Source organism: Stegastes partitus, unplaced genomic scaffold (genome assembly GCF_000690725.1).
Source record: "Stegastes partitus isolate 25-593 unplaced genomic scaffold, Stegastes_partitus-1.0.2 Scaffold1144, whole genome shotgun sequence".
NCBI lineage: Eukaryota > Metazoa > Chordata > Actinopteri > Pomacentridae > Stegastes > Stegastes partitus.
This window is the reverse complement of record NW_007578875.1, coordinates 73,336-100,173: the sequence shown is the minus strand read 5'-3', so window position 1 is coordinate 100,173 and position 26,838 is coordinate 73,336. Positions and strand designations below refer to the sequence as shown.

General features: G+C 41.5%; 2 protein-coding genes across 4 annotated transcripts in view; both read right to left on the bottom strand.

Moving 5' to 3' along the window:
• rab11fip3 (RAB11 family interacting protein 3 (class II)) overlaps positions 1-16,547 on the bottom strand; it is a 30,266-nt gene extending 13,719 nt beyond the window's left edge. Inside the window, exons 1-4 of the mRNA XM_008296649.1 lie at positions 15,589-16,547; positions 8,564-8,657; positions 5,243-5,319; positions 1,318-1,490 (exon numbers count right to left, since the gene is read on the bottom strand). Coding sequence (XP_008294871.1) covers positions 1,318-1,490; positions 5,243-5,319; positions 8,564-8,657; positions 15,589-16,068 — 824 coding nt within the window. The 5' untranslated portion in view covers positions 16,069-16,547. The remainder of the gene's footprint in view (positions 1-1,317; positions 1,491-5,242; positions 5,320-8,563; positions 8,658-15,588) is intronic.
• Positions 16,548-20,050: 3,503 nt separating this feature from the next.
• decr2 (2,4-dienoyl CoA reductase 2, peroxisomal) lies at positions 20,051-24,618 on the bottom strand. Of its 3 annotated transcripts, none has more exons than XM_008296648.1 (10): positions 24,456-24,618; positions 24,014-24,128; positions 23,853-23,921; positions 23,137-23,188; positions 22,908-23,043; positions 22,351-22,475; positions 21,960-22,053; positions 21,423-21,527; positions 20,540-20,792; positions 20,051-20,398 (listed from the first exon to the last, which is right to left on the bottom strand). In XM_008296648.1, exons 2-9 carry the CDS (start codon positions 24,112-24,114, stop codon positions 20,572-20,574), a joined length of 903 nt encoding a protein of 300 aa, XP_008294870.1. In that variant the 5' UTR covers positions 24,115-24,128; positions 24,456-24,618; the 3' UTR covers positions 20,051-20,398; positions 20,540-20,571. The 3 variants fall into 3 exon arrangements, with proteins under 3 accessions (XP_008294870.1, XP_008294868.1, XP_008294869.1); XM_008296646.1 differs by having other exon boundaries at positions 20,604-20,792; XM_008296647.1 differs by having other exon boundaries at positions 20,604-20,792; positions 24,014-24,115; positions 24,457-24,618.
• Positions 24,619-26,838: the final 2,220 nt, after the last annotated feature.

The following is a 26,838-nucleotide window of genomic DNA, read 5'->3' as shown; positions in this document are numbered from 1 at the left end:
AGTCAGCAGATAAAGCCACAGCGCTCTGCACTTCCTCTCTTGTGTTTGCCCTAAAAACTGTGTCAACACTGACGCGCGGACATACAAATCTACTCTGCAGCAGCTACCTGTCCAGACCAGTCTTTACTATGGAGGGAAATTCAAATTGACCACCTTTTCTGACTTGGTGGGAAAAAAATAAATCACTCCTCGAAATAAAGCCACTAATTCAGTAAACTATTTATTATTGACTTAAAGATTGTGTGACATGTGGATTGACAGCTGTGTGTCAGTATCACTCTAGCTCACGTGCAACAGATCTGGGACACAGTAACAGTCAGTAAAGAGGACAGCCTTTACCATTTTGTCTACTTCGAGTGGTCTGTGGTGGTGTTGAAGGGGACTGGAGGCAGATTTATTAACTTCCACTAAACTTTAACAAAAGAAAAAGAAACCGAAGAATATTCTAATCTCATTCTGGTCCAAAGAGTGTAACATAAATGAAAACTGGAGTGACGATGAATGGATCACAACAAATAGTTTCCTCAAAACACACAAAGTTGATCATTTCTTGCAAATCCAGAAAACGTCTCATTTACAGCCATCTTTAGAAGCTTATGACATAACCTGAGAGTTCAGAGAAAATGAGACGCTTTCAGTCAGTAAAAATAATAATCCACATCCTCCATGAGTGAAGAATAGTGGGAGAGGTGTTTGTGTTCAAGGTTTCATGTGCTTACTCTGTTCAGACTCAAAGTTATCTCTGACTGAGCTTTCCGTTTCAGCCGCACAGAAAACCACCGACATTGAACAGTGTCGGTCTACATCAGGAGCGGAGCTTAACAGACAATTAAGGAGAAAGTTGAGGAAACCAAATACAGAAGGAGAGCAAGATACCGTATTTTTAACTGGCTTTCTACACACGGGTGTACCCAGGGGAACTCAGTATGGTGGTGGCAGTCTATGGCAGCAGTTTAATCTGCCTGTCTGTTGACCCAAATAGAACCCAAGTGATCCAGTGTTGGCACGCAAGACTCGTAAGTCACGGTGTGAAAGGGAAGTTCAGGGCAGCTCGAGGGCGAACCCTTTGGCTGGCGATTTAACACACATTTTGTTCAGTTCTGTAACCAGCAGTGCTTACAAACAGCATTATGACGCTGATCTGGGTCTCATAACAAGTGGATTACATCTGATGATGTATGACAGAAGTCAGTGAGGGTTATAACCAGCTTTCTCAGCATCACTGACAGGATATACTTACGGTCTACATCCAGGAAATATGAGCACATTGGCCACAACTGACAGACTAAAAATGGCCGAGTTAAAATTTATACTAACCTATTTCCGCCATCTTCAGGGTCGTGCAGCGTCGCCTCGATACCGCTGTCAGTCTCCACATCCTCATGCATCTCTGGGGGTACGAGGGCCCCCGTGTCTTCATCAGTGAAGGTCTCACACTCACTGTAAGTGCTCTCGGAGCCCAGGTAGGCACTGTCTGTCACCTCATTTTGCTACAGAAACAGAATAACAACAACATTACAGTAAGTCTCTCAATCAGCGAATATATATTCATGATTATCTGAATAATATACAAAACAGGGCACATTTACGGATGGAAACTAGTATGTGCAAAACAACACTATACTGTATTAGATCTGTCACAGTTAGGAACTGATCAGTATATTAATGAATCGAATATTCAGTATTTTTTTTGATTACTGTCATTATTGCTTTTAAAAAAACACTTTCCAGTCAAATAAATTGATATAAAAATGTGTTATTTTGGCTCTAATGCAGCTACCTCGACAGCAGCGCTTTCTGAGCAGTTACGACTATTACCTATGAACACTGAAGGATAAATAAAGCTCTCTTTATGCAAAACATAAATAAACAAGAGTATTTCAACAGAGATTTGTGACTGAGGATTGGTTTTCAAGGTTTTCATTCTCACTGCTCGTGCATGTCAGTACTAAATATGGGTGATACTGACAATTAGTTTTGTTATCAGTTATGGAATAAACCTTATCAGCTGACAATTATTACCAAAGCAGCTGATCGCAATTACATTATTGTTTGAATTGTTTCTATTCACCTGTATAAAAACAGCTGGACACTTATGGCATCATTATTTCCATGTTTTTTCCCACCGTTTGTGGCCCCTTCTTCTACTGTGGTTTAATGGCCACAACCGTTGATGTGAAGGTGCTTAACTTCTAATATCTGACGGACTGCATTTCGATGAGCAGCTAATGTCAGTAAGTTGCAAAGCCAAACACCGCAGCACCACTGTGGGTACGTTTTTGGTTTTAAGCCAAATGAAAAAGGAGAGCCAAATAACTTGGATGAGGTGATTTGTTGGATTTGCAGCAAAAAGGTGGCAGTTCAAGGCCGTAATGCCACTAATAGAAAACTGAAAGAGTCGTAAAATGAACAGAAAAAGACAATCAAATCATTAATCCCAACTATTTGCATAACAATTAATGATCAGCTAAAATGTCATGAGCGTGACAGCCTGTACTGCACATACAATAAATCGTCTGTTGGTGTAAATCAAATAATGTCATGGTTCGAAAAAGTACACTTCTTCACTTAAGCAAGACAAAGTATTCCTGTTAGCATCATTATAGATGTTACTGAGACTAGTGATGCTGATTACCTGTATCATTCTGAACAATGTAAATAGAATTTTAAGGATTTTATCAGGTGTATTTGAAATCAACATCTTAGTTTTCCATTTATGTGAAGCAAACATCAGACAACAAACCTACAGGTTGATCAGCCTGTGAATAAAACAGCTCTTTCAAAGATGGTCTATATTGAATCTTCATGTGTATCCAGCAGGTACTGGCGCCAATTACAGCAACAACCAAACAAATCCTGAAGCATAAACACACTTCAGAGACAGTCTGCTGCGTTTCAGATGGTAGTTCCAAGCAAACCCTGCTGCATCAATGCGTCTAAGCAACAAGTTCAAACAAAATGGGAAAGCTTACGGCTTTCCAAACAACAAAAAAACAAATGCTAAATACTGATTCAAGCCAAAAAAAAAGAACCTGTAAAGCTATCAGTAACAACAGACACATTATTAAGTATCAAAGCTGTGAAGCAACAATGAAGGCAAGACAGCTGAGTCATGTTGGACAGAAAACGTACCAGTCTACATGAAGTGTCAGGAGAAGCCGGACCCAGAGGGATATCCACCATGCCCAAAACCATTCTTTCAGCCCAGTCTCACTGACAGGAAAGCTGGCCTGCCATGAATCCCTCTATTAACTCCTGCGTACGCTTCCTCACGTTCACCCTCATAGAGCGTGAAAGAGAGAGTATGTTGAAAAAAAAGAAAAAAAGGAAAGTACTGCTACACCTCGTTCTGCTCCACCGGGTGGTCAGGGGGGTGGAGACAGAGACAAAGTCCAAAGAGCAGCAGAAGTCAGCTGTAATGCTCAATCAACTACTACCAGCCCTCAGCAGAGAGCGAAAACGCCGCACACACGCCTGAATAACTGTTTAATCTTTCCTCGCTCCTGGGAGCTTCACTTCCTGGCCCTGTGTGACAGTATAAATCATTAAGCCATGCTCTACATCTCAAAGGCTGTACAGTGAATGAGGACTATACATCACAACAACCTGCCTTAGCTGTCCGACTGTGTGCCAACAGAAAACTAACATGCTGCTAAGCTGTACGGGAACCGTACCGTACAACAAATTTATAACAAAAACACTGGCTGTGGTAGATGGAAATACCACTAGCACCAATAAAAGGCAAAAATTTGAAATGGCAAAAGTGAAAGATAGCAACGGCAGAAAGTATTTAATAAAGGAAAAAATGTGGTGGATGGGGCGTTGCAGCTCTCTTATGCCAGGCCTCAGCTGAACAGCCTCACCTTGCCTGTTTTGAAAGCAAACATGGACAGAACAGCACAGCCATTCAGAGAGAGGAGCCCTTTTCTGCCAAAAAACTCAAGGAAAAAACAAGGCCATGGGCACAGGTGTGGCGTCTACTTCAAACATGCGCAAACTTCCCCAAAAACTCCACTCATGGGTTCCAGTAAACAGCAGCCACAGCGGCTGGAATATTTAATGAAGTAAAATACTTAACAAATAACTGCTTGTGTTAGTTGAGGTTCACTACTTCCATCAATATTTTATGAATATTTTCTATCTTTGTTTTCATGTCAACCAATTTGTTCTTTTTGGTTGAACTTCATTTTTTCGTAATTGTAACAAACTGCATTAAAATCTCAACACAGTTTAGCTGTTAAACATGTGATTATGAGCAGTTAAACAAAAATTATACCTTCTCTGAAACCATTTACATTAACACCTTCTATGGGTACATCAAGCTTTTGAGCAGTTTTGCACATCATTCAGGCACCATTAATCACATTAGGAAAAATCTGTTTCTCTATAAACTAATTTGGACACATGTAATTTAATCCTAAACCGAGTGGTCATCTTTCACATAAATCTAATTTGTATGTCAAACAACACATTACAAGGATTTCGCTGTGCTTTTCAGCCTTGAGAAGTCAATAAATCAAATACATCAAGCACTGGGTTCTAGTCTCCAATATTAGACGTACTAGTCCTGACATAAGTGCACAGGGACGTTGTGTTTTTTGCCAGAGTATTTTAGAAGGCTCTTTGACTTTATCATTTAATTATTAGCTCATGCGGACTGTAAAAGGTGGAGAGAAATCATTTACACTCTTAACTATCTAGTACACAGGCTGCACTTCTAAACCAGACCAAGAGGGGGCGCTGATACGACGCAATGTGGAGCCACTAAAACAACAGTCATCATCCAGCAGAGCTCAAAGTGCACACAATAGCAGAAACATTTCAATTTTGCAGTGGCCAGCGAAAACGATGGTTAAATATACAAGTTTCGTGCACAAGAGGAGACAGGAATCCCAGATATGCCAACCACAACTGTAAAAACACAAGTCTACACACAGATGTAAAAACTCCTGCACATTCCAGCTAATTCAATATTTGTCAAAGAATACTCAAAGGTTCGCCTGCCAGATGCTATTTAGTGTCAGCCAAACCAGGGTGTTCAGTCTGTGGAACGTTCACAGAGTGGTAATGATAGCCCTGCAAGCCACTCACTGAATTACAGTGGGATGAGTGAGAGTGCACGGGGAGTTCAGCCTGTGGCCTTCACACTGTGCTGCCGTGTGCGCCGATGGGAACTGAATGCACAACAACTGGGCCACATACACAACTACAGAGAGGCTAATCCTCTTGCTCGGCGCCTCACCTCGTCGTACTCCTCTGGACAGCCCACAGCTCCATCCCCTGGACTGTAGTTTACATTGTAGAGCTGTGGCTCTGGTCCTGTGGATAGAAGAGGAAGAGGATAAGTTTAATGTGTGCAGAATAAACAAAGTCCAACAGCGAAGGGCGCTCAACAAACAAGAGGCACAGCAATAATGCCCGTGTGCAAACAGACAGGGATTATGCAGAAAGAAGAGAAGGACGGCGTCTTAGCAGGTAAATGAAGTAACAGAAGTCAGTGGGGAAATGTTTTCAAAAAAAAAATATACAGGCTGCATCATAATTATTGTTTTCAGCGGAGTAGAGAAATCCTCACATAGATGTATTTTCCATTGCCTTGTGCACGTTATCCGATAACCGAGAGGAAAAATATCTGCATTGTGAACAAGTACACAAATCACAATTTCATTTCTGGAGCCTGTGAGTATTTCCCCCCCCCCACATACACAGGGTGATAGTGAGGCAGCAATTTTGGATATTACTTTTTCCCTAACCCACTTTCATTATATTAAAATGTCCATTTGAATGTATCATAAAGAAGATCTATGATATGACTTAGTCCACTTTAGTGCCTGTACCGGTCTCTTTATACTACTAAAAACCGTGGGGCCTATTAAGATACTCTCAGAACTACTAGATACACCTGATGCTGCTGTAACTTGATCAAAAGGTCACTGTTTTATGTATTACCATAACAATAGATTACAAGTTATTGAGTACATTTTGATTTTATAATTTAGATTAATGTATCCTTAACTCATAGACGAGACATTTTTTTTGTTTGTTGTTTAAAATTAATTAATTAGCCCCCCTTGTTTTGGCCTTTGATTAACCTTTTTTACCAAGGTTTTTTTTCATTGGTTTTTTTTGGGGGAAAACAACAACAACAACAAAACTTTTTCACCCTCCAAAGTGTTTGCTCAAGTATGCAATCAGCACATTTAAAACTTTTGTGCCCTTGCTGTCCTACTTTGGCAAATTTACAGTCAGCAATCTAAGCGTGATGTGACAGCCAACATTATGTAACTTTTACACTCATATTTCAAGGGCTATAGAATGTCAAGTAATGAGGGTGTGCAAAATAAAACAATAAAAACTGACAAGAAGCAACCCATATCCATTTTATATTTGTCAATAAAGCCCTCCGCTGAAAGCACCTGCAGACCAACCGTGTAATCTGAGACGGACCAACAAGAGTCCCGTGAGCCACTGCGGCTCCTGTATCTAGTAAACAGAGCAGTGAATAGCACCCTGCTGAGAGAACAGAGAACAAACACTGTTCTGCCAGGAGACCCAAAGGGGTTTTGTGCCCCTGGGGTCTTATGTAACCTTTTGCTCTTCGAGACTCATACACATTGCAGCCCAACAAATGAGTCTAAAACGAAGAGAACTGTGCTGGAGAAGCTGGCTTCTGTTGAGCAACACACCTGCAGTCTCCTGGCAAAATGTCAAAAAGTGAAAGGAGGTTCTACAACGAGTTTTGTCATTCCAGACATGCCATAGCCACTACAGGGTGCAAGGCATTTCCATAGCCTGCAGGAATGCTTTTATTAAAAGATACCCTTTTCACTGACAAGTGGGGCAGAAATTAAATACAAAAAAAAGAAAGCGGAGCGCACTGAAGTTTACACTGAAGCTCGCTGCAGGCCAGAGGCTGGAAGAGCAGGTTTCGGCCTGTGTTTACAACCGAGGTGGGGGCAGCGGGAGTGAAGAACACATCATGGATCTAGAAATCAATTGTTTAGCTGCAAACTGACAAGCACACTGGAAATCTGTCAGGAGTGTGTGAGCGGCTTGGGAAGGTACAGTCAAGGCCCGGTCTTCACACACTAATGGGAAACTGTGTTCCAGGAGGAAATATCTGATTCACTCATCACATGGCTTGTTGCGCAGAAAATACTGAAGAGAGGCAAAAAGTAGGATAAGCGGCTCGGGTCACACCAATGACATCCAATAAAACAAACCCCATAAGCAGAATACTTTTAGTATAGATGTCTGTCTAAATTCTGTTTGGCAAATTAGTTCATGTAGTCTAAGCTGTGGAGATACCATCATACTAAAGGTTTCAGCTGAAATGTGTACAAAAGTAGTTTATTTTTGGCGAATTTGTCAATACATGAATTTCTGTGCTTTCACTGTGATTTTATAACACGACTTAGCAACAACAGTAGTGACTGGAAGGACAAAAATAAAGGCGAAACTGAGAGGACAGGGCGGAGAGAGGACAGTAAATAATTAAGGTGAATAGGACTCTCCGGCCAAACCTCATCTCTCTGCCGCTCCCGTTCTGAAACCTCGCCAATCGGCCCATGTGTCTGTGCATCTCATGCTCTCCAGTGCATGACTTATTAATGGTCTGAGTAACCAGAGCTGTGCAACCCAGAAAGCCTTGGGAAAGAGTTCTACAAATCAATATGCTGCGTGGATCGGTGCATCAATTGTTGCAGTGACAACACCGCAGTCAAACATCCAGTGTCTGCTGTAAACTGTGCTATGATTTCACTTTAGGCCACCTTCATCCATCATATCCACTTTACCGCATTACAAACAGAAAACAGCTCAAATTTAGAGTCAATTCAATATTTAAATAGGATTAGATCAGACTTTTAGAGGTGAAGCCTGAGAATCCTGATGACGAGGCTGTACCCGTAAAGCTGTTATGACGCACGATGCTGCGTGTGAATGTGTGAAACAGTTTTTAAAAGGGGAACAAGAGGGCATTAAAGTGATTAAAGAAAATCTAACATTGATTTTGAGTTTAGAAACAAAGAATTTAGGTCAGTGTTCTGCCTTTGCTTTGAAAATCCTTCACCTCTACTGAGCGGTACATGCGAACACATTGTGTTGATAACAATATTTGGCGTCATGCGTAATGTGGAGGAATGGAGCCAGATGCTGGAGACTGAGGCTGTTCACGTACATGCCTGTTTAAACGTAATGTATTATATAATCAATAGGGAGTGGTTTAGATGCTGGAATTTGCAGCTGGGGCATTTTTAACAGCAAATATGTTCTTACTCATGGAATACTGCACGCACATGAAATAGCAACACAAACATCATTTCATGAAACATGGATTTCATTGAGAATCACAATAATATGCCTCATAAAAGTTTACTGCAGTTACGAGAAAAAACAAATGTGAGGTGTTACTTATGTCAGAATTGTAATAGTAGGTAGGTTTCACAAATCACTACATGTAGAACCTCTAGTTTTAAAGATAAAAGGCCAACTGAGTCCACAAAAAGGGGACACTGGGTAAAGGATTTACAAGCAACACAATAAACAAGGTGTGCTGACTCACCTCCGTTGCTAATTGCAGAGATTCCCCGGTGGAAGTCTTCAAAGCTGATCACTCCAAGGCCACTGGGATCCAAAAATTTGGTCAGATCCTTCACCTGACAAAAAAACAAACACCGCAACCTTCAAAACATATTCGCCATGGCAACAGAAGAAAAGCCCTCTCGCGTGAAGCTATCATTTTGTTCTGCTTAGACGCTTCAAGATGATGTAATACATGACGCAAGGGGAAGTTTACCGCAAAAGGGGGCAAATGACTTTGCTCCAGTGTTTGCATACTGACTTCAGTGGAAAAGCATGCTGCATTCAGGAGGACAGGCCAGGATTTTATCTGAACATCGGCTCCACAAAACTGCTAAGACATCATCCTGAGGATCATTTCACTCACATGACGGTTGCGCTGCAGAATTATGAGCAGTGATTACAGGAGCAGAAAATCACCAATAAAACACATCTGACCTCCAGATGAAAATCGACTTTTTGCAGATGTCAAATGTTTTACTTTATTGGATAATGAGTTTATAAGGACAAAGAGTACTCCCTTAAACTCATTGTATAAGTCAAAAAATGAAAAAAAGAAGAAAGAAAAATGTAAAATGTGAAAGCTGCTGATAAAATGTTTGGCATTTACACACTTTATGAAACATTGGAAGCATTTTTCTAGCAAAATATTCCCAAAATAACACAAAAAAATATAGTTTAATTGGGCTTTAGCTTAGTAGCTCATTCATGATATAAAGCAAATACAGACCTAAGTGCACAGAATCTGCTGCACTCAAGTGTTAAATGTGTTACGCAAGCGCACCTACATCATGTATATTTCTACAGTCAGTAGCCTGGCAACCTCAGAACATAAAAAGCAACAGTGCACCTTGGATCACTCGTTTCTTCAGTTACAGGTTCTGAATATAAGTGAAGTTAAACTGAACCTGATCCACACTAAGACAATTTATTACCGTTTTATGTTTACTAGCCATCAGTTGGCTCCCAAAGATTTCCACCGCGCACTAGACACGAGCATCTATCTGCAAAATTATCTGCGGCACCAAGCAATCAACATCGATTCACACAAATAATAAACTAAGTCAAATGTCAGCCATCACAAAATTACACCAACCCATCATTACGGCATACTTTCAGGCGTGTATCACTGACAAAATTACTGTAGCTGGGAGGGAGCCTGGGAGCATGTCGAGTGAGGTTTCTGAGGTTTCGGCTCGCTTATTCCTTGAGAAAGTGAGCACACAATGTGAACATGGCCATTTTTACAGAGGCTCTCATTCTGTGCGTGTGCGGCCTTCTACTTTTCTTCTGCACTTTTTTTTTTTATATCGGTTACACATGAAAACAAGTTGATCTGCTTAGCAACGCTGAGCCCTGACTCAAGAGGCTGAGAAGGCTGAAACTTCTAATAAACTGACTCCGACAACCCTGTGGCGTATGATCTGGGTTCGGTGAATTAAACCCAGCTGTACTTAGAGAGAAGGGGAGTGCCTGATTTCACTGAATGGTGGTCAACGCAGAGAATGCTAAGTTTAGCATGTGGCATCGAGGCTCATCCCAGCTTTCATCTCTCTCGGTACAGTAAGCTTGCTGCATATTCTAGACTAAAAAAAGACGCTGAAGAGGTTTTTCGAGGACTGAACTCGTGCATAGACGTGGTTGAGGTCACTGGTAGGTGTGTGAATGCAGCGTTCAGCTTTCCAATTCACAATGGAGCATCACAGTTCACAGGAAATAATTTTGTTCCATGCAGCAGTTCAGAAACACCGCTGCTGGGTGAGGTGAGAAAACGGGGGTGTGATGGGGGACTTGACTCAGAGAGTGTGTGTGTGTGGCTCCAATGACATTTTTTGCATATTTGTTATAAGCTGCAAATAACTTATTGCTGCTGCAGTGAGGGACTGGGGCAGAATACTATAATAATTCACCACTGGCTGGATGCATTCCCTGTGACAGCCAAAGCTACCAGAGCCGTTTTAAGCTACTACACTGTGGAAGCCATCCATGGCCTACATCTGAGTTGCTACGTCTGTACAGCAGTGCCAGGCCCCTCAGGTCTTGTGAGCAGAGCCTGTTGGCTATTCTAGGTCTAACCTAAAAACGAAAGGTGAATGTGATTTCAGCTCAGCATTACCCCGGAAAAGTCTCTCTGCAGCTGTTAAACCAGTTCTATAAAAACTAATTACTTAAAACAGCACACACAATTTAATACTGCGGGTAGCACTGTGTCTTCTCAGGGACTAATAATTCATCTACTTACTCTTGTTTTGACAGTTACTCTGCACGGTATATCTGACCTGCTGACCACCTCTATTGTTTTCCTGCATGCGTCTTGCAAAGTTGCTGTACAATTATACAGTTTGTTTGCATGGAACAAACTGAACCAAAAAAGAACTTCTTGTTGGAAAAGTTTTTTTTTTTTTTTTTTTTTTGACTTGCATTGATTTACTGTCTGTTTTTCAGCTTTAACTTTAAGCCTTTATTTTTTTTTAAATCCTATTTTACAGCATTGTCTTTAACACTTGTCTCAGTACGCATGGTTACATCTTACAAGTAACAAGCATGACAGACAGCGGTGAGGCCGAGATAAAAGCGAAACTCAAATGCAGCTCAACTTAGCAGGGCAGCAAGAGCACTGTGGTTTTTCTGTTTCCTCTATTTGTGTCTAATCAGTGCCGGGGCACGCCTGACCGCCTCCACACAGACCACTGTTGTGCATAACCCCATGGAGAAGAATACCCTTTGGTGAGAGATTTTTTCCTGAAGGGGATTTCACAATAGTTCCTAAACAAAACTCTGATAGCCATAATCATGAGCCTAGTGGGCTGGCAAATGATGATATAACAAAAAAAATAAAAATACAACACAAGCAGAATCTTTGAAAATTAAACGTTAACACACATGCACACAAAAAAGGGAACTCAAGAGAGGGGATGTTTCATGGAATGGGACATTCCATTGTGGATTAGAGGGTCAGTACATAAAAGCAGCGGGTGAGGGGAGGGAGGCTGGCCAAAGTAGGGCTGGTAGTGTCGACTCACAAGAGAGACGCCACCACAGTGCTGTTGAGTATGGCTTTTGTGTGGAATCAGGGTCAAACCCACAACGAGTGAGGGTCAGAAAGATCTTTTCAATCACCAAATTCCCTGATCTAATGCATCTCTGCAGGACATCTTACCGACATTCATCAGAAGGTCTCAGAGAATAATCCCAGCACGGATAACAGCAGGTCAGCATTTAATGTTCACAGTCCAGAAGAATCACCCAACTACAGTAAACATGTACAGTAGAGGCTACAAATCAAACTTATCTCAACTGCTCTCCTGGGAAATACGTCTCACCCAGAAAAGTGGCAAAGACAGCACTTGGAAACTTCACAGGCAAACATTTTACTTAACAGAGCAATATGTTTTCTCACTGAAAGTTTGACATCTGACCTATAAACAGCATTTTGGTTTAAGATTTCTACACTGTATGATGGTCATACTCAAAGCACATACACAAGACAGTGTGTGTGTGTGTGTGTGTGTGTGTGTGTGTGTGTGTGTGCACATAGCTGCTTTCACATCCTGGAATATTTCTGGAGAAGACATTTGCATGCTTGGCATACTGGAACCAGCAGAACATTCATGCAAATGTCTCATGAATATCTTCCTGCTGTCTTTGACAGGTTGCTGCAATATTTGCAAATAAGTACGGGATAATACGCATGCAAGTCCTGCTCCTGGCCCTCAGTTAAACAAGTGTGACATGAACATATGAGAAATAAATAAATGAAAATCACTGAATGCCTGTTGTATAATGGCTTTGTAGAGGTAGTAGTGCATAAGGCAAGCAGATTTTGTAGAAACTAATATTGGAATCAAACTCTGTTTATCACATTTAATCTAAAAAAAATTCCCTTAACAACCAGCTCCAATTTGCTTACATCACTATAGGCAGTTTAAACTTCACATTGTTTAAAGCAACATCTTTTATGATGCCCTTAAGTATCAGTATAACTTCTTGCCCTACGGCTCTCTCAACCGCATGCTAAACGTTGGTGTTACCGCTGTGGCCCACATATAGTTCCACCTATCAGAGTCGCTCAGGCGTGGAAGTTATTCAAACCTCTTTTATCTCCAGATGATTGAAACACAAGGACATATCAGGACAAAGCTATTCAAATACAAAAAGTACATTCACATGTGTTCCAAACTGATATGAGAGAAGTGTACGTCAGCAAAGAAACAATCATAATGTGTGATGTGTTAGACCTGTTTAGATCAGACCTGACTTTCCCACCGATTGCTGCGCACAGCTAATTAATGCCAAATCCACTAAAAGGTTACATGCGTTATGTAACATTCCACAAATTCTAAAAGATAAGTCTGTCTGCCGCCTGCTTATTTACTGTAACTGAAAAATGGGTTGGAAACAGCAGGCATGCCTAAACTTCTGTCTCTTGTTTGGATCAAAAAGGACAGAAATCGGAGAGGAGTTTCCTCTCCGGACGCGCATTAGCTCTTGCGGCGGTTAGAAACCAGATATCCGATGGCTAACACAAGGAAAAAAGCACAAGTAATCAATCTGCACAATCTGGTTAGCAGTACACAGCAGACCTTTCAGATGCAGAGATCCAAATGAAACTGCTGGATTCAATGTGCAGGATGAAAATTCCACCAGAATCCAAACGGTATAAAACAACAGTAACACAGACCACACCTTTAGAAAGAACATTTCAGGTTCCCTCCATCATGTAAATGTAATACCTTTCGCTAGCATATCAACAGGTGGAACTGATTTACATGAAACTAACATGACAAAAGCTGTGCTCCTCTGTCCCTCAAAACAAGGTGGTAGGCAGTTAGTGGACAGCACCCAAACCATGAAGTCCCTCTGACTCAGGAAAATACATTTTACTCTTAATCCTTCACCATTCCCTGCGTGGGGAGCTGCAGATACCTATGGATAGGCACGGGACAGATCAGGGGCAATAGAGGCGCTTTGAACTGGGAGGGAAGGGATTAAAAAGCATTAGTGAGCGAGCATGACACTCTGTGTGTGGAGTACTAACAAGTACCTATACTCACCCAAAGGCCCTGTTCAAAATCGAAAAGAGTCTCAAAGAGTTTAAATTTAGCTGTTTAATATATTAAAAATTAACTACTTGCCTCTGGCTGTGTGCACTCTATTAAATTTTTCATTTTAAAAAAGGGGTTTTAAAACAAAAACTATTTTCATGCAGACAAACGTTTTAGGACTCCGTCAGTGTTAATCTTTGTGTACGCTAACACGCCTGAAACTGCGAATCACATGACCACTGGCGTACAGTGCGCATGTGGGTGCTGATGTAAACATAAAACAGGAGGGTTGGTTGCTTACAAAATACTCCAGTCTAACAGCAGTAATGGCAAAAAGTAAGGCCAGAGATTTCCTAAACTGCACAACAGCTGCTAGCAGAGACAACAAGGTTAGCAACGCCGGCAATTAATTATCCATGTTGAATTGAGCACCTGTAGTCAAAGCCGAGGCCTTTGTTTTTTTCCGGAAAAGGGTCACTTGATTAAAGCGTGACGAATCGTGGACAATACATAGTGACAGTTCAGACCAGATCAGAAAGCAAACATGAGAGTATGTCTCGTGTTTCCAAAAGCCTTCACTTCCGACGTCAGAATAAATTTGAGTTTTCTAAAACATATCCAACAGGTTTCTAAAAGTCTCCATCGTAGGTCTTAAATGCTACACGACCTTGGCGTCCAAAATGCAGCATCACTTGTCAACTATAACACATTACACAGGAAAAAACAAGCAACTGTTGTGTTAAATGCCCATTTTTGGCTCTGATCTTTCAATTGGTTTATTTTTGTGCTGATATCCCATAGATGGAATCCTGAATTAAACAAAAAAAAATCATAATTAGCTAAAAAAAAAAAAAGGATTATTGAGGCGCAGTTGACTTGTAAGGCCTATTCTGTTACCAGATCGGTTACGTCATCTTTTACATCCATCTTTTTACTGTTATGTGCAAACGCGTGTTTACTTGCTGGAGCTTCGTCTGATTCTTGTAAACACTGGGAGAGGCAAGCAGACGAGCACGTTAGACAGGAAAAGCAAATCAAGTCGCTGAAACACTGATGCAAGAGTGATACGTGTCAAATGTTTATACTCTAAATTTCACTTTCAGTTGACGATCACACTTGCACCTAAACGCAGTGCACCGTGACCAAAAGATTGAAGTTTCTGGTGTCTTGACTTCTAAGGAAAATGCTACAAAATATAGTTGAAGGCCTGGTGCAAAGGGCAAGAAACAACAAGGGTGAAGGTCGTGGGTGGAGTGACACGCTCCAGCAATAGCGCAAGAGATTATCCCCAAACCACAGGGTATGCAAATGGAGGGATGAGTGTTTGTCATTTGACATATGGGTGAGTTTCAGGCCTGACAGAATTCATTACAGACAATATGCCTGGGTGATAACCCAAATCCTCGCTTTTGAACGCTCACCAAAGATAGACGACAAACTAATCCAGGCATGGTTTTAATAGCATGCAGCACTGTTAGCGCCATCTTTAACACTGAATGTTAAAAGCTCAAGGAGAAACAACAGCACCCAAGTAAGAGGTTGTGTTACCGCCTTCGTTACGTGTCACAGCAACACAAACCTGATGCAGTTCATTAAAATAATTACACTTCTTATTTTAGAAACAGCAAGAATATCTACCGACAGTACTTAGTGCTGCATGAAATCTTTCAGAAAAGACCTGCCAGTAAAAATGACTACATTTGGCAGATTCATTCACTTCACTTTGAATTAGAATATTAACTTTGAAACAAATCTGGATTCCAAACAATGGATAGCAAAGTGAGATCTCTAAACAGATTTCAATTGATTGAACTAAACAGGCTTTTTGCAGGAAGCCCTCCAAAGTCCTGCAGAAAAATCAATAATAAATCATTTACGTAAATGGAGCTGTATATTGTTTTCCATTAAATTTCACTTCACATGCTCAAAAGAGGCAAGTGCAAAGAAAAACAAGGTGTCTCACCTGATCGGCCCCGTAGGCAGCAGCGAACTCCATAAACTCCTCGATACGAACGAAGCCATCTCCATCTTGGTCTAAAGCATCGAACACAGCTTTTAGCGGGGAGACATCTTCCTCCCTCGTACTCACAGCTGAGACCATCGGCAGTGAGTCATCTACCACCATCTTAGAGATTGAAAGTGTCTCCACAGCTTGCTCACTAGTCCATCCAGCCTCAGGAGAAGACGTGTTTAAGTCCTGAACCGAAAAATCAAAAGAAGCTACATCGTTACAATCTGAAACTTCGAGCTGGTTGGTGTCCGTCGTCCTCTCCTCTTCCCTCTGCTCGGCTGTCAGGTCAGAAACACCTCCGTTCTGGACATCCTCTGGTGGTTTCAGGTCCCAAGATTCCTCATCACGGACTTCTTCAACAGTCAGGCACAGATCCAAAGCCATTTCCTTATTCCCCTGATTTGTGGCTTCAGAGCAAATTTCTTCTTCCATCAGATCCTTAGACACATTCTCCACAGAAACACTCTCACTGCTGAAATCACCCTGGATGAGAGCATCTTCAGCTGGAGGCAGTGTCAGTGATGAAGTTTCGTCTGACAAATGCAGAGCAAGTGAGTCATTCTCACCTTGTTGCTCTGAAGCGAGATTTTCAGTTACAGTAGCTTCTGCATGTACCACCTCTGACTCCTCTGTTGATACATCTAATGGAGCGTCTGTGCAGATAATAGAGGCAGGACTGGCAGGGCACAGGCTCAGGCTGCTGTCGATATCTGGAACCTCAACATCCAACAAAGGCACAGATCCTTCAAAACACTCCAGTGGTGTGCTGATGTGGTCATGCGGGAGGCAGCTCTCGGGTAAACCTTGCAGGGTAGGGCTACTGGTTACAAGCAGATCAGTCACTTGATCAGGGAATGAACCTTTGTCTCCTGTTTCAGGTGACAAAGTCTCCGTGCTGTGGGAGGGAGGGGGGCCTGGCTGCTCATCTCGTGACAGATCTGCTGGCTCCTCAGTGACACCCTGTGGGTTCAACTCACCTACAGACTCTGGGGTGAGACAGGGGTGTTCATTTGAGAAGAAATCTACTAACAAAAACGGATCCCCTGCGTTCGTCTCAGAATTCCTCTCACAAATCTTCACCGGAGAAGAGGGCACGCTGAGGTTTATTAGCTCCGTCTGACCACCGAGGACATCCGAGTCCTCAAGAGGGGAATCCTGTGTAAGAGTCAGCTCCTTGGAGGCAGAGTTTTTCCCAATCACATCAGGAAAGTTGGGAGAAAATAGCCATGATAAAGTGCAGTCACTGATTTCATCCAGTCCTTCAATTTTTTCTGTGTAAGACAATTCCTCTTTATGGAGGGAAGCCTGGGAAACAGGAGAGAGATCTCCCTCAAATTGCAAATCTCCACGAGACAAATGATTTATGAGCTTGTCCAAATCTACCGGTTTGTCCACATTTCCCTCTTCACTGTGGTGGGATGTCTGATCCTGGTGTCTGAAATCCAAACCTGTCTGACCACTCTGGCTTTGACAGGGCACACCTCCATTGTCTGTATCCAGTGTTTGAAATCCAAGAGGAAATGGCTGTTCTGACTCCCACTGTGTGTGCCCCAGAGGGCCAGACAGAACTGTCGGTTCCATTTAGACTGGCTTAGTCCCCCTTTTTGCAAACTTTAGAGAGCTTGTGACGTTTTATCTCACTGCTGTAGTCAAGATCCAGGTCTTCAGTTTTAATGCCATGCTTTTAAATGGCACTACACATCTTCAGTGAAACCATGAAACAAGTGTGGCCTTCCTACAACCATCGTTTAACAGTTAAAAGATGCTGACAGATATTGTGATTGAATAAATAACAGTGTAAAGTAGTCAACGGTTTAACAAACTGTATCTGTAGTTGTAGCTTCTGCCATCCGCATCTCGACAACAACGTTACCTAAACTGAGCAATCATGTTCATTTGTCATCCCTTCAGAACATGATGTAAACGTGTCTTGACTCACTATGTCCCCTCCTGTCATGGCAGGTCCGCTCCTGGTTGTTGTTGCCAAACGTTTCAGCTGGAGCACATCCACCGTCAACATGCTTCACTTCGGGATAAAAGGTGCTAAATCATCGAAATAACGTCTCAGGGGTGAACCGACAAACCACAACCGGCAGCATCTCTGCCAACGAGCCGCACCGTGAAGTTAAGAATAAACGAGTGACGAGTGTTTGTCAACATTAGCTCTCTTAGCCGATTATCTAACCGTATCCATCGCAGGCTAATTTGCCGAGGAGCCGCTGCGAGGAAACGGTGGAAGCAACGAGACTCAGACCTTAATTAACCTCAAGCTGTGTATTAACTCTCTCGTTTACAAAGCGGGCCACCACATGTAACGCCGACAGTCTTTCCCCTCAAATGAATTTATGCTAGCAACCACCGTTAACTCCTCCTTCGAGCATCCCACTTCTTTCGTGCCATTGGACACCACGGCTGCTAACCGACTAGCTAGCGAAAATTAGCCTATTAGCTAGCTTACACGCCAAACAGTCCACCCGTCTTCCCTCTTCTCGGTTAAACGAAAATACGAGCCTCAATATGTCACTGTTTAAAGGTAAATACGGAAACCGTCGCCTCGGTCTGGTGTTAATTCTTCATGTCGACGCCGTTTTCCAGCGGCAATCCACCTGTGTCAGTCCAGGCCAGACGAAATGACGAGACGAAACCGCTATTTCCTCCTCAAATTCCTTTTATCGCTCCCCGTCTGGGAAAAAAAAAACACCTCCGTCTCAGCGGGCCTCGTCGAAAACCACAGCGAAACGAGCGAGGGGTGAAACGAGGCCAAGGAGCTCCATCGTTTGGCAGCCAGTACCACCGATGTTGATCACAGACGGCGAATGCTCTCGCATCAGCATCAGCAGTGTCCCATCCTCCTCCTCGTCCTCCTCCTCCTCCTCCAGCCGCATACACACCGCTGACGTTTCACGCAAGCGTACAAAACAGCCCGCAGTATCACTGCCTTTATAGCAGCTGGGACTTTATGATTTGTGTTTCTGCACGACTACCCTGAAGACTCGCCTGTTCGCTTCATGTGCCAGAGAGCTGCTGTGTTTTAATGAAAGCAGCACTTTACACAGAGGTCAGAGTTCAGGGTCAGTGAGAGGAGCCCTCAGCTCTCAGGGATGTTCGTGTGTCTGAGCTCACCATCACTTAAATGGCTGTTTTTCTGAGCTCTAATGATGTAACATATGAACCAATGATATTGTTTTCACAACTGTGGAGAAAAGGCTGTTCATCATTTTGAGGAAATTGCTGAATTGTAGTGTTTTGGCGCCCCCATCTGACTCATGGATTCAATTCAAGTTTGCATTCTATGTCATCATACTGGTCAATTAAATCTAGAGGTTCTCCATCATATTGTTTCCCCTTTTAGAACAAGTTATCGCTTTAGATCCTTCATCACAGGTCGCAGAAGATGAGCTGCAAGCAAATATCAATGAGGGATGTTTCTCTTTGCTCCGCCAGAAGGGTTTTAGAAGATCTGATCAGTTGGAAAATATTTAGAGAAAAAATGGAAAAATTCAGGAGTTCTGACACCACTAATTAAATCTACAGCATGCAACAGAACACATGCAATATGGAGTAACTGGTGAATGATTCAAAATTGTACCGCTTCTCAATATTTGCATTCTTTCTAAGTTGAAAAGTATTTTCTCTTGTGAATGTACTTTACAAAGATAATATGGAAAATACAGGCCTTAAAGGACAAACTCTGTGCAACAAAACGTTAATACACGTGACATAAGTTAGAAAAAGAATCTCAATAATGAAAGGTGTACCGACTTTTTTTGCCTTGTATTCATACTGTAGGGCCTGTATTTATAATATGGTAGATCTACTTTTAGTGTCAAATTTTACATCAGAGCAAAGACCCTTAGAAGGAAAGCCATTACTGTAAAGTGACAGTTTTTAATAATTTTGTACTTGTTGTATTGACCACTGTCCAGTATCAATAGTTATATTCTGTATTTAGCTTGTTTGTGCTTAACAGATTTATTAGACCACCACCTATTGTAAGGTTTATGCCACAGCTGGCCTAAATTAACAGCATTGGTAATTACCAAAATAATTTTTTATGTTTCTGTAATGGTTAATACACCAGAATGTAGAAGTTCTTTAGCCAAAAATTATATTTTTAATGCTAACATAACTGTTATTATTATCCATGATTTTTTAAATGTACTGTTTTACAAAAAAAAAATAGTAAAGCATGTTATGTTTCTTGAATAAGATATCCAATTATAGTTATTTACTTTTATTCCTGAGCAGAGATGCCCAGTGAGCCAGCTCAGAGTTGAGAATAAAAAGGTGAATTCAGAGTAATAAGTTTGATAAGCTTTGTATGTACAATCCGACAAGGAGGCATGTTGGTTAATTACCATAAAAACAAAATGACTTCTGACCATAACTACAAAACAGCACTTCACACTTCTAAGTAATTATAAAGGTTTTATTAATACATGAGAGGAAAACACATAAAATGGCCGGTGATAAACATGACTGTACATGAAATGCATGATGACATGAGAATACTCAGCACTGGAATGGCTAAATGTTATATCACTTGATTAATAACTAAGACTGTAAAGGCATATTCTACAGTTACTACATTATGTTAGTGTTCTACTCCACCATCCACTCACTAAGACTCTGTTAAGGCACCAGCGGGTGAAATAAACCACAAATACTGTGCATGTAGCACATCGGTGCTACAGGTGGGCACTAAAGTTCTCTTTAGTTTTCAGCATTTACTTGTCTCTTTTCTTTTCAGATGACCAATACCCTGAAAGAAAATGAGAGAAACACGTGGATTGATATGGGTTAAACTGTGATTCAAACAATCTTTGTCAGTTTCATGCACAATCGCATTCTCAGTCATGCTGTCTGTCCACACGGATCTCAAGCTGCGCCTCCTCCTACACACCTGAGTCAGGAGGAGGACAGGAGAGCCCCTGTTCAGAGTTTAGCAGATTTAGAGGAGGCTATACCCAACAGCATGGAGACGTCGTTGGCAGAGGTCAGCCACGAGCCGCCATCCGCCACCAGGATGGCTCCGGTCACATAGGAGGACGCCCGGCTGGCCAGGAAAAGAGTGCAGTGGGCCATCTCTGTCTTGTTGCCGGATCGCTGCAAAGGAATGGACTGGAAGGTACCAGCGGCTTCGCCTCGAGGGCCACCTGAGAGTTTTAAAAGGTAAAGTGAGACACCGGTACGAGCACTTCTGCTGTACATGAGCGGTTCCAGTGACATAAGCCAACAGCCCTGTTGGCAGAACTCAAGAAACCCGTCACTGGTATCACCTGGACAGGTCACCAGTCTATCACAGGGCTACACTTCGAGACAGACAACCAAGCACACTCACATTCACACCTACAGACAATTTAGAATCACCAATTAACCTCAGCATGTTTTTGGACTGTGGGAGGAAGCCGGAGAACCCGGAAAGAACCCACGGGGAGATCATGAGAGCAGAAAGATTCCGGGCGTCCTCACCGGGACGTGAACCGGCGACCTTCTTGCTACGAGGCAACAGTGCTAACCACCGAGCCACCTTGCACCTTAACATGCTTTGTGTAATTAGCATTTTCCAACACTACCCAGAATTCCTTTCTTTTTTAGTAAGAGAGCAAGTGCACAAACCAATAGTAATTCCGAGCTACATAATGAATATGTGAATTAGACATTAATAGCCGGTAACTACTGCTCCCAACAGCCTCTTTTTCCATTCTGGGTTGTGCGTTAATAATTGAGATTAAATGCATAACTTTTAAATGATTAGTTTAGTCAGCATTGTGCTAAATCTTTACCCAGTCTGCGGTAGCCCTCTGTACCAGAGATTGGACCTGGAGCCACAGCATTGACCCTCACCCCACTGGGCCCCCACTCCACAGCCAGGTGCTTCGTCATGGCATCTGGGGGACAAGACAGAGTCATAAGATTCTCTTTTTAATATCATAACATGACACTACCTCGGATTACGACCTTGGGGTTGCATACCAACGAATGAAGGTGCAGTATGCATCCATGTCTGTCCAGACTCAGAAAGTATATGTAGTAAAGACTTTGAACGGATTTGATATCTGGGTATCCCAGATTAGTGTCACCAAATCAGCATCTGACCAAATGTGAAATATGGTCACAATCCCCGCCTCTGTTTGAGTTACGGCTTTGAACAACAGCCAGAAAAGTGTTTTTGCAGAACATTACAATGTCACAGTAAAGTTGACCTTTTGGAAATGAAATGTCATCACTTTACCCTATAAGACATCTGCGTGTAATTTTGTCATAATGAGTTTATCAGTTATTGAGTTACGGCCTTGAGCTTTGACCAAAGATTCTCTCACCATTTGCTGCCTTGGCGGAGCCGGCGTGCACTTGGAGGGCCTGCCCCTTGTATCCGAGCGTTGCGGAGATGTTGACGATGTTCCCACCATGATCCTTCACACAAAAACAATCCGAGACTCATAACTGACGCAGTAAGTAAATCATAACATCAGCTTCGAGACTCAGAGAAAGAAGCTTAAATCCTATTTAGACACAAGGCACATAGAAATCTGCGGTCATTACTGCCCTCTTTTGGTGACCAGAGTGAACTGCAGAGAATGAATCTGAAGTTTCTGCATCAATAACCCAATTATCTTCCTGCAGATACAATATTCATCAGCAATTTGCCTACAGCTCCTTAATGTGGAACTAAGAAATATGGTGTGACACAAACAGAACAAGCACTCGTACCTTGAACCACTTCTCATAAACCACCTTGCTGGTGTTGAATGTACCCATGGTGTCTATCTCTAGAACTGTCTTGAAGGCGTTGAAGGAGAGCGCCATGGCAGGGCAGAGGAAGTTTCCAGCAGCATCTGTCCAAGAAAGAATTGTGACCAAGGACAAAATTATGGCACCACTGCTGAACAACAATTCCAGGCAAATGTTAAATGCCTCATTAAAGCCATAAGCTGCATTCATTACAAGGCTCATTAATGACACAGAGATCACCTTGCATGGAAAATCTGCAAAACTACTAATCTTGCGGTGACATAACAGTTTGCAGAGGGGTCGAGGGTGTAAAGATAGAAGATAAAAGGTTGAGAGAGAAGTTGATGATTAAACCAAAATCTTTCACCTTTGTTCAAAGTACATTTGAACCTACTGAGCCCACAAACACCCTAAAATGTATTCAGACAAGCGATGTCTGCAAAGCTTTCGCCACAAACTTGGTAATCTTAGCGAAACAGTTTTCACAAGACACATCAGATTTATAACAAGCAGCATGTGCACAAGACGTCACATACTGTTGATAAGGATGTCTATACGACCCAGCTCCTTCAGCGTCTCATCCACAGCGGCAGCAATGCTCTCGGGCTGCCTCACATCGATGCACAAAGGAAGACAGCGGCGTCCCGTCACAGCAGACAGCTTGCCGGCTGCCTGGGGAGAAATATTATGTGAGGCCAAAACATTAACATTTAGCCATCGTTTAGCGAGTCTTGCAGGATTGTGGAGACAATAAGAAGTAACAACCTCTTTGAGCTTATCTAGGTTCCTGCTGGCAATCACTGTGTGACAGCCATGCCTGAAAGAAAGACAAGAACAAAACGCATTGTTGAAGCGAGACAAAGAAACAAGCAGAAAGTGCGCATGCTGTATTTTGTTGATTAGGACATTAAAATGTAATCCTTTCACAGCTGAGATGGAGACGGAGGGAGTAACTTAATGTGTTCGGACAGAGGGTGAGAGATGGCAGGCAGGCATGGCGAAAACAAAATGAGAGATTCATCCTTGGGTGATCTTCAGATGCACAAATTGAGATGCAGTTAGAAGGTCTGATGTATTATTTAGCCTTTTCTGCTTTGGTAAACAAGCAAAACGATGAAACTCTGACTGTCAGACAACACTGCTGCAAGCTCTAAAGCACTAGCTCAGTCAAGCATTTTACTGTTTTGGACTAAAAGTAATGACCTAATGCTGACAAAGTATTGATTCTATTTTTTCCTGCCTCAAAATGGGCCTTCAGGGGTGACCGGGCTCAACAGGAAGCACGATCCGTGCAAAAGAAGCAACAAGTCTGTTACTTTGACAGAAAGCTACGCATTTTCTTGATGATTTAATAAACAAAATACTCTATTATACCTTTAAACATGCATATAAATCTATGAATGAAAGAGGAGTGATTACATGTTGATGTTTCTGCACAATCTTTGCATGTTAGAGAAAAACAAGCAGACGTTTCTCCTCACCTCATGAAGATTTCAGCGATACGGAGTCCAATCCCAGATCCCCCACCGGTGATAAAAGCAACCTGATCTCTGAACAATAAATCAAGTGCAGTTATAATAGAGACCAGCAGTGTGAAATGCACCGTAACAAATGGACTAGAAGTGCATATCCTCGTGCTTACTTCAGTAAATCTGGACTGTAGATGTGTGTGTATGAAGTCAGGCAGTCATCTGTGTCAACATCTTCAGGCTGCAGCTCTCCTTTTCCTTTTAGATCTGCCATGCTGGTAAACAATGTAAAGATAGATGCAAGCACAATAGTATTGCCATTATCTAATGCAATGAATCAGATCACTGGGAATGCAGGAGTTGTAAAAAAAAAACAAATCCCATCAGAACAGAGCTCTGACCTCCCCTGTGCTGCAGTTTAAATACAACTAAAAAGCAGATTTAGCTGTCTTTTCCTAACATGCTGTACGCCACAGTGGGTTGTCTTTGTTAAGTTTTACTGTCTCGGTAACATATAGTCTAAGTTTTCTACAACAACACCAATATTTTGGCTAAAAAAAACTTACAACACTTCAGCTGTGGTTGTAGTTCAGTTAGCTAGTTGTTGTAGTTTTACCTGCGGAGGAAAACAAGCTAGCTCGTTGTAGCGTTGATTTAAAAAAAAAAAAACAATAAACTTCCTTTTGATTAAACACGACTTGAATACGAGGGACGTGTCTAAATGTGACCGAGCATGTCTTCAGTCACTGACAGCGGTCACTGCTCACTCATTAGTCGTTCTTTTGGGTAGGAACGACTTGTACCTTGGACATAAACTTTTTCCTTCGTGGTGCATTCTGGGAAATGAAGTCCGTCAGGGGCGCGTTCAAGATCACAAATAATGCACCGTTCAGTTCACGGTTCAGGTTACAGATCAGAATGCTTTATTGGCGAGCACATTAGGTTGGAAATATTGCCGAGAATGATTGAATGGCTAAATAAATAAATAAATAAATAAGAAAGAAAGAAAAAAATATGTGGGTAAATAACAACAACAAGTATAACAATAATAATATCTCGTTGTCAAAATGTGTTCTCGTAGATAGAACATGCATAATATCAACAATATATAAACAAACATGTCTGAAATTCTTAGAAAAAAAAAAGGAAAGAAAAGAAAAGAAAAGAAAAAGCTGTAGGCCCCATAGAAATCTGACTGACTGAGAGGAAATAAATGTTAAAAAAGGCATCTGTATAATGCGTGGCCTTCTTTTCGTCAGACTTGAGTAGTTACAAGAAGTGTGCCTAAGGCAGTCCAACCAGACAGTGAATAAATCCAAACATACTTTGATATTATAAAACTACATTTACACTGGCAAACGGGCGCCTGACCTTCAACCTGGAGAAGACGCCCCCAAGGGCCGTAAGGCTGCATCATATTTGTATTTTAAAACTTTATATGTTGCAGCATAAATGTAGAATAACACATACAAAAAACAGTTTTTAAAACAATTCTGTTATTTAGGTTGTGGACAGAACAGAACATTTTAAGGATTATGATATTGGGAAACACTGATGGATATTTAGATTTTTTGTCATTTTTAAGACCAAACAATTAACAATTTGATCAAGAAAATAATCAACAGAATAATCAACAATCAAAACATTTGTTGGAGCCTTATTGACAAATACTTTCTTAATCGAAGAGGCCGAGGAGATTTTAACTTCATGTGTTTTAAAAATGTATTCTTTCTGCTTTATTTTGACTTTATTATCACTCATATTTAAATTACTGACATAAAAGTGATCAACCTAAGTTGACATTAAAACTAAGTCTTTATAGAATAAATATTTATGAGTGGTTGTTTTTGTTCATGTCAGGTTTCATGTAGTGGAGATGTAGGTGTTATGGATACCTCCTCATTTCTTTTACATATTTGATTAAATGCATATTTTATAATATTTTCAGTTGTTTTTTTTTGTTTGTTTTACAATACCAGGTGCTACATGTGCTAAACTTTAGAGGTCAGGACTGATTTGGCGAGCTGGTGAGCGAAGGAAAACCCAGAGATTCTTTTCAACAATAACTCTCAGCTTCTAAAATGGCACCAGCGAGGGTCTCCACCTGTAAACCAACACTGAATTAAACGACCCGGGGTTTAAAGTTTCTGTATTGCTGCTGATCAGCGCGCATTAGAGCAGAGAGGCCCGTATTGATCTGTACTTTGGGAATTACTGTTGGAAAAAGCCGTATGCAATGGATCCCTCAAATACTTCTGGGATGGATATTTTTCTTTGCACTTAGGCCGCTCGTCTGAGAGGATCCGAAACGTTAGATGAGTGCTTTTGTAACTCGATTTGTTTGTCGAGAGGCATTAGAAAACAAGAGCAAAAACAGAAGTGCACGTAAAAGTGGACATTAAAACAAATGATAATGGACACCGGCGATGGGTTTTATCAGTGTTGACTTACCTTCAGAAGACCACAGAGCGCCTGTTTCACTTTGTCCTTTAAACTTTCTTTCTAAGTGTTTACATTCATTTTAATACAGTATGGTAATTTCTCCAGCTTAGTATGGAAATCCATTTCCAACATCTTTTTTTTAATATGATCTAAGCTAAAAGGTTATAGTGTCCTTGTACGGTGAAGCAGTTGTCAGAGTAGATTGATTTGCTGTGCATCAGGTTACTGCAAAACAACAACACAACCGACAAAGAAGAGGTAAGGTTTCTGCCTAAATGGATTGTGAGACAACAGCCCCAATAATCCTCGGAAATGGAAGACTGAGACTCAAGAACACAACATGACCACAAATAAACACAAAAAAAATCCTAAAACAGACCACACAGACTCAAAATATAGTCTGAAGTAGGTTCATTTTGTGTCCTTTTGTGGTCATTTTGAAGCATTGTTGTATTTCTTTGTGGCCATTTTGTGTTTTTTGTGGTTGTTTTGTGTCTCTTTGTGGTAATTTTGTGCATCTTTGTGGTTGTTTTGTGTCTCTTTGTTGTAATTTTGT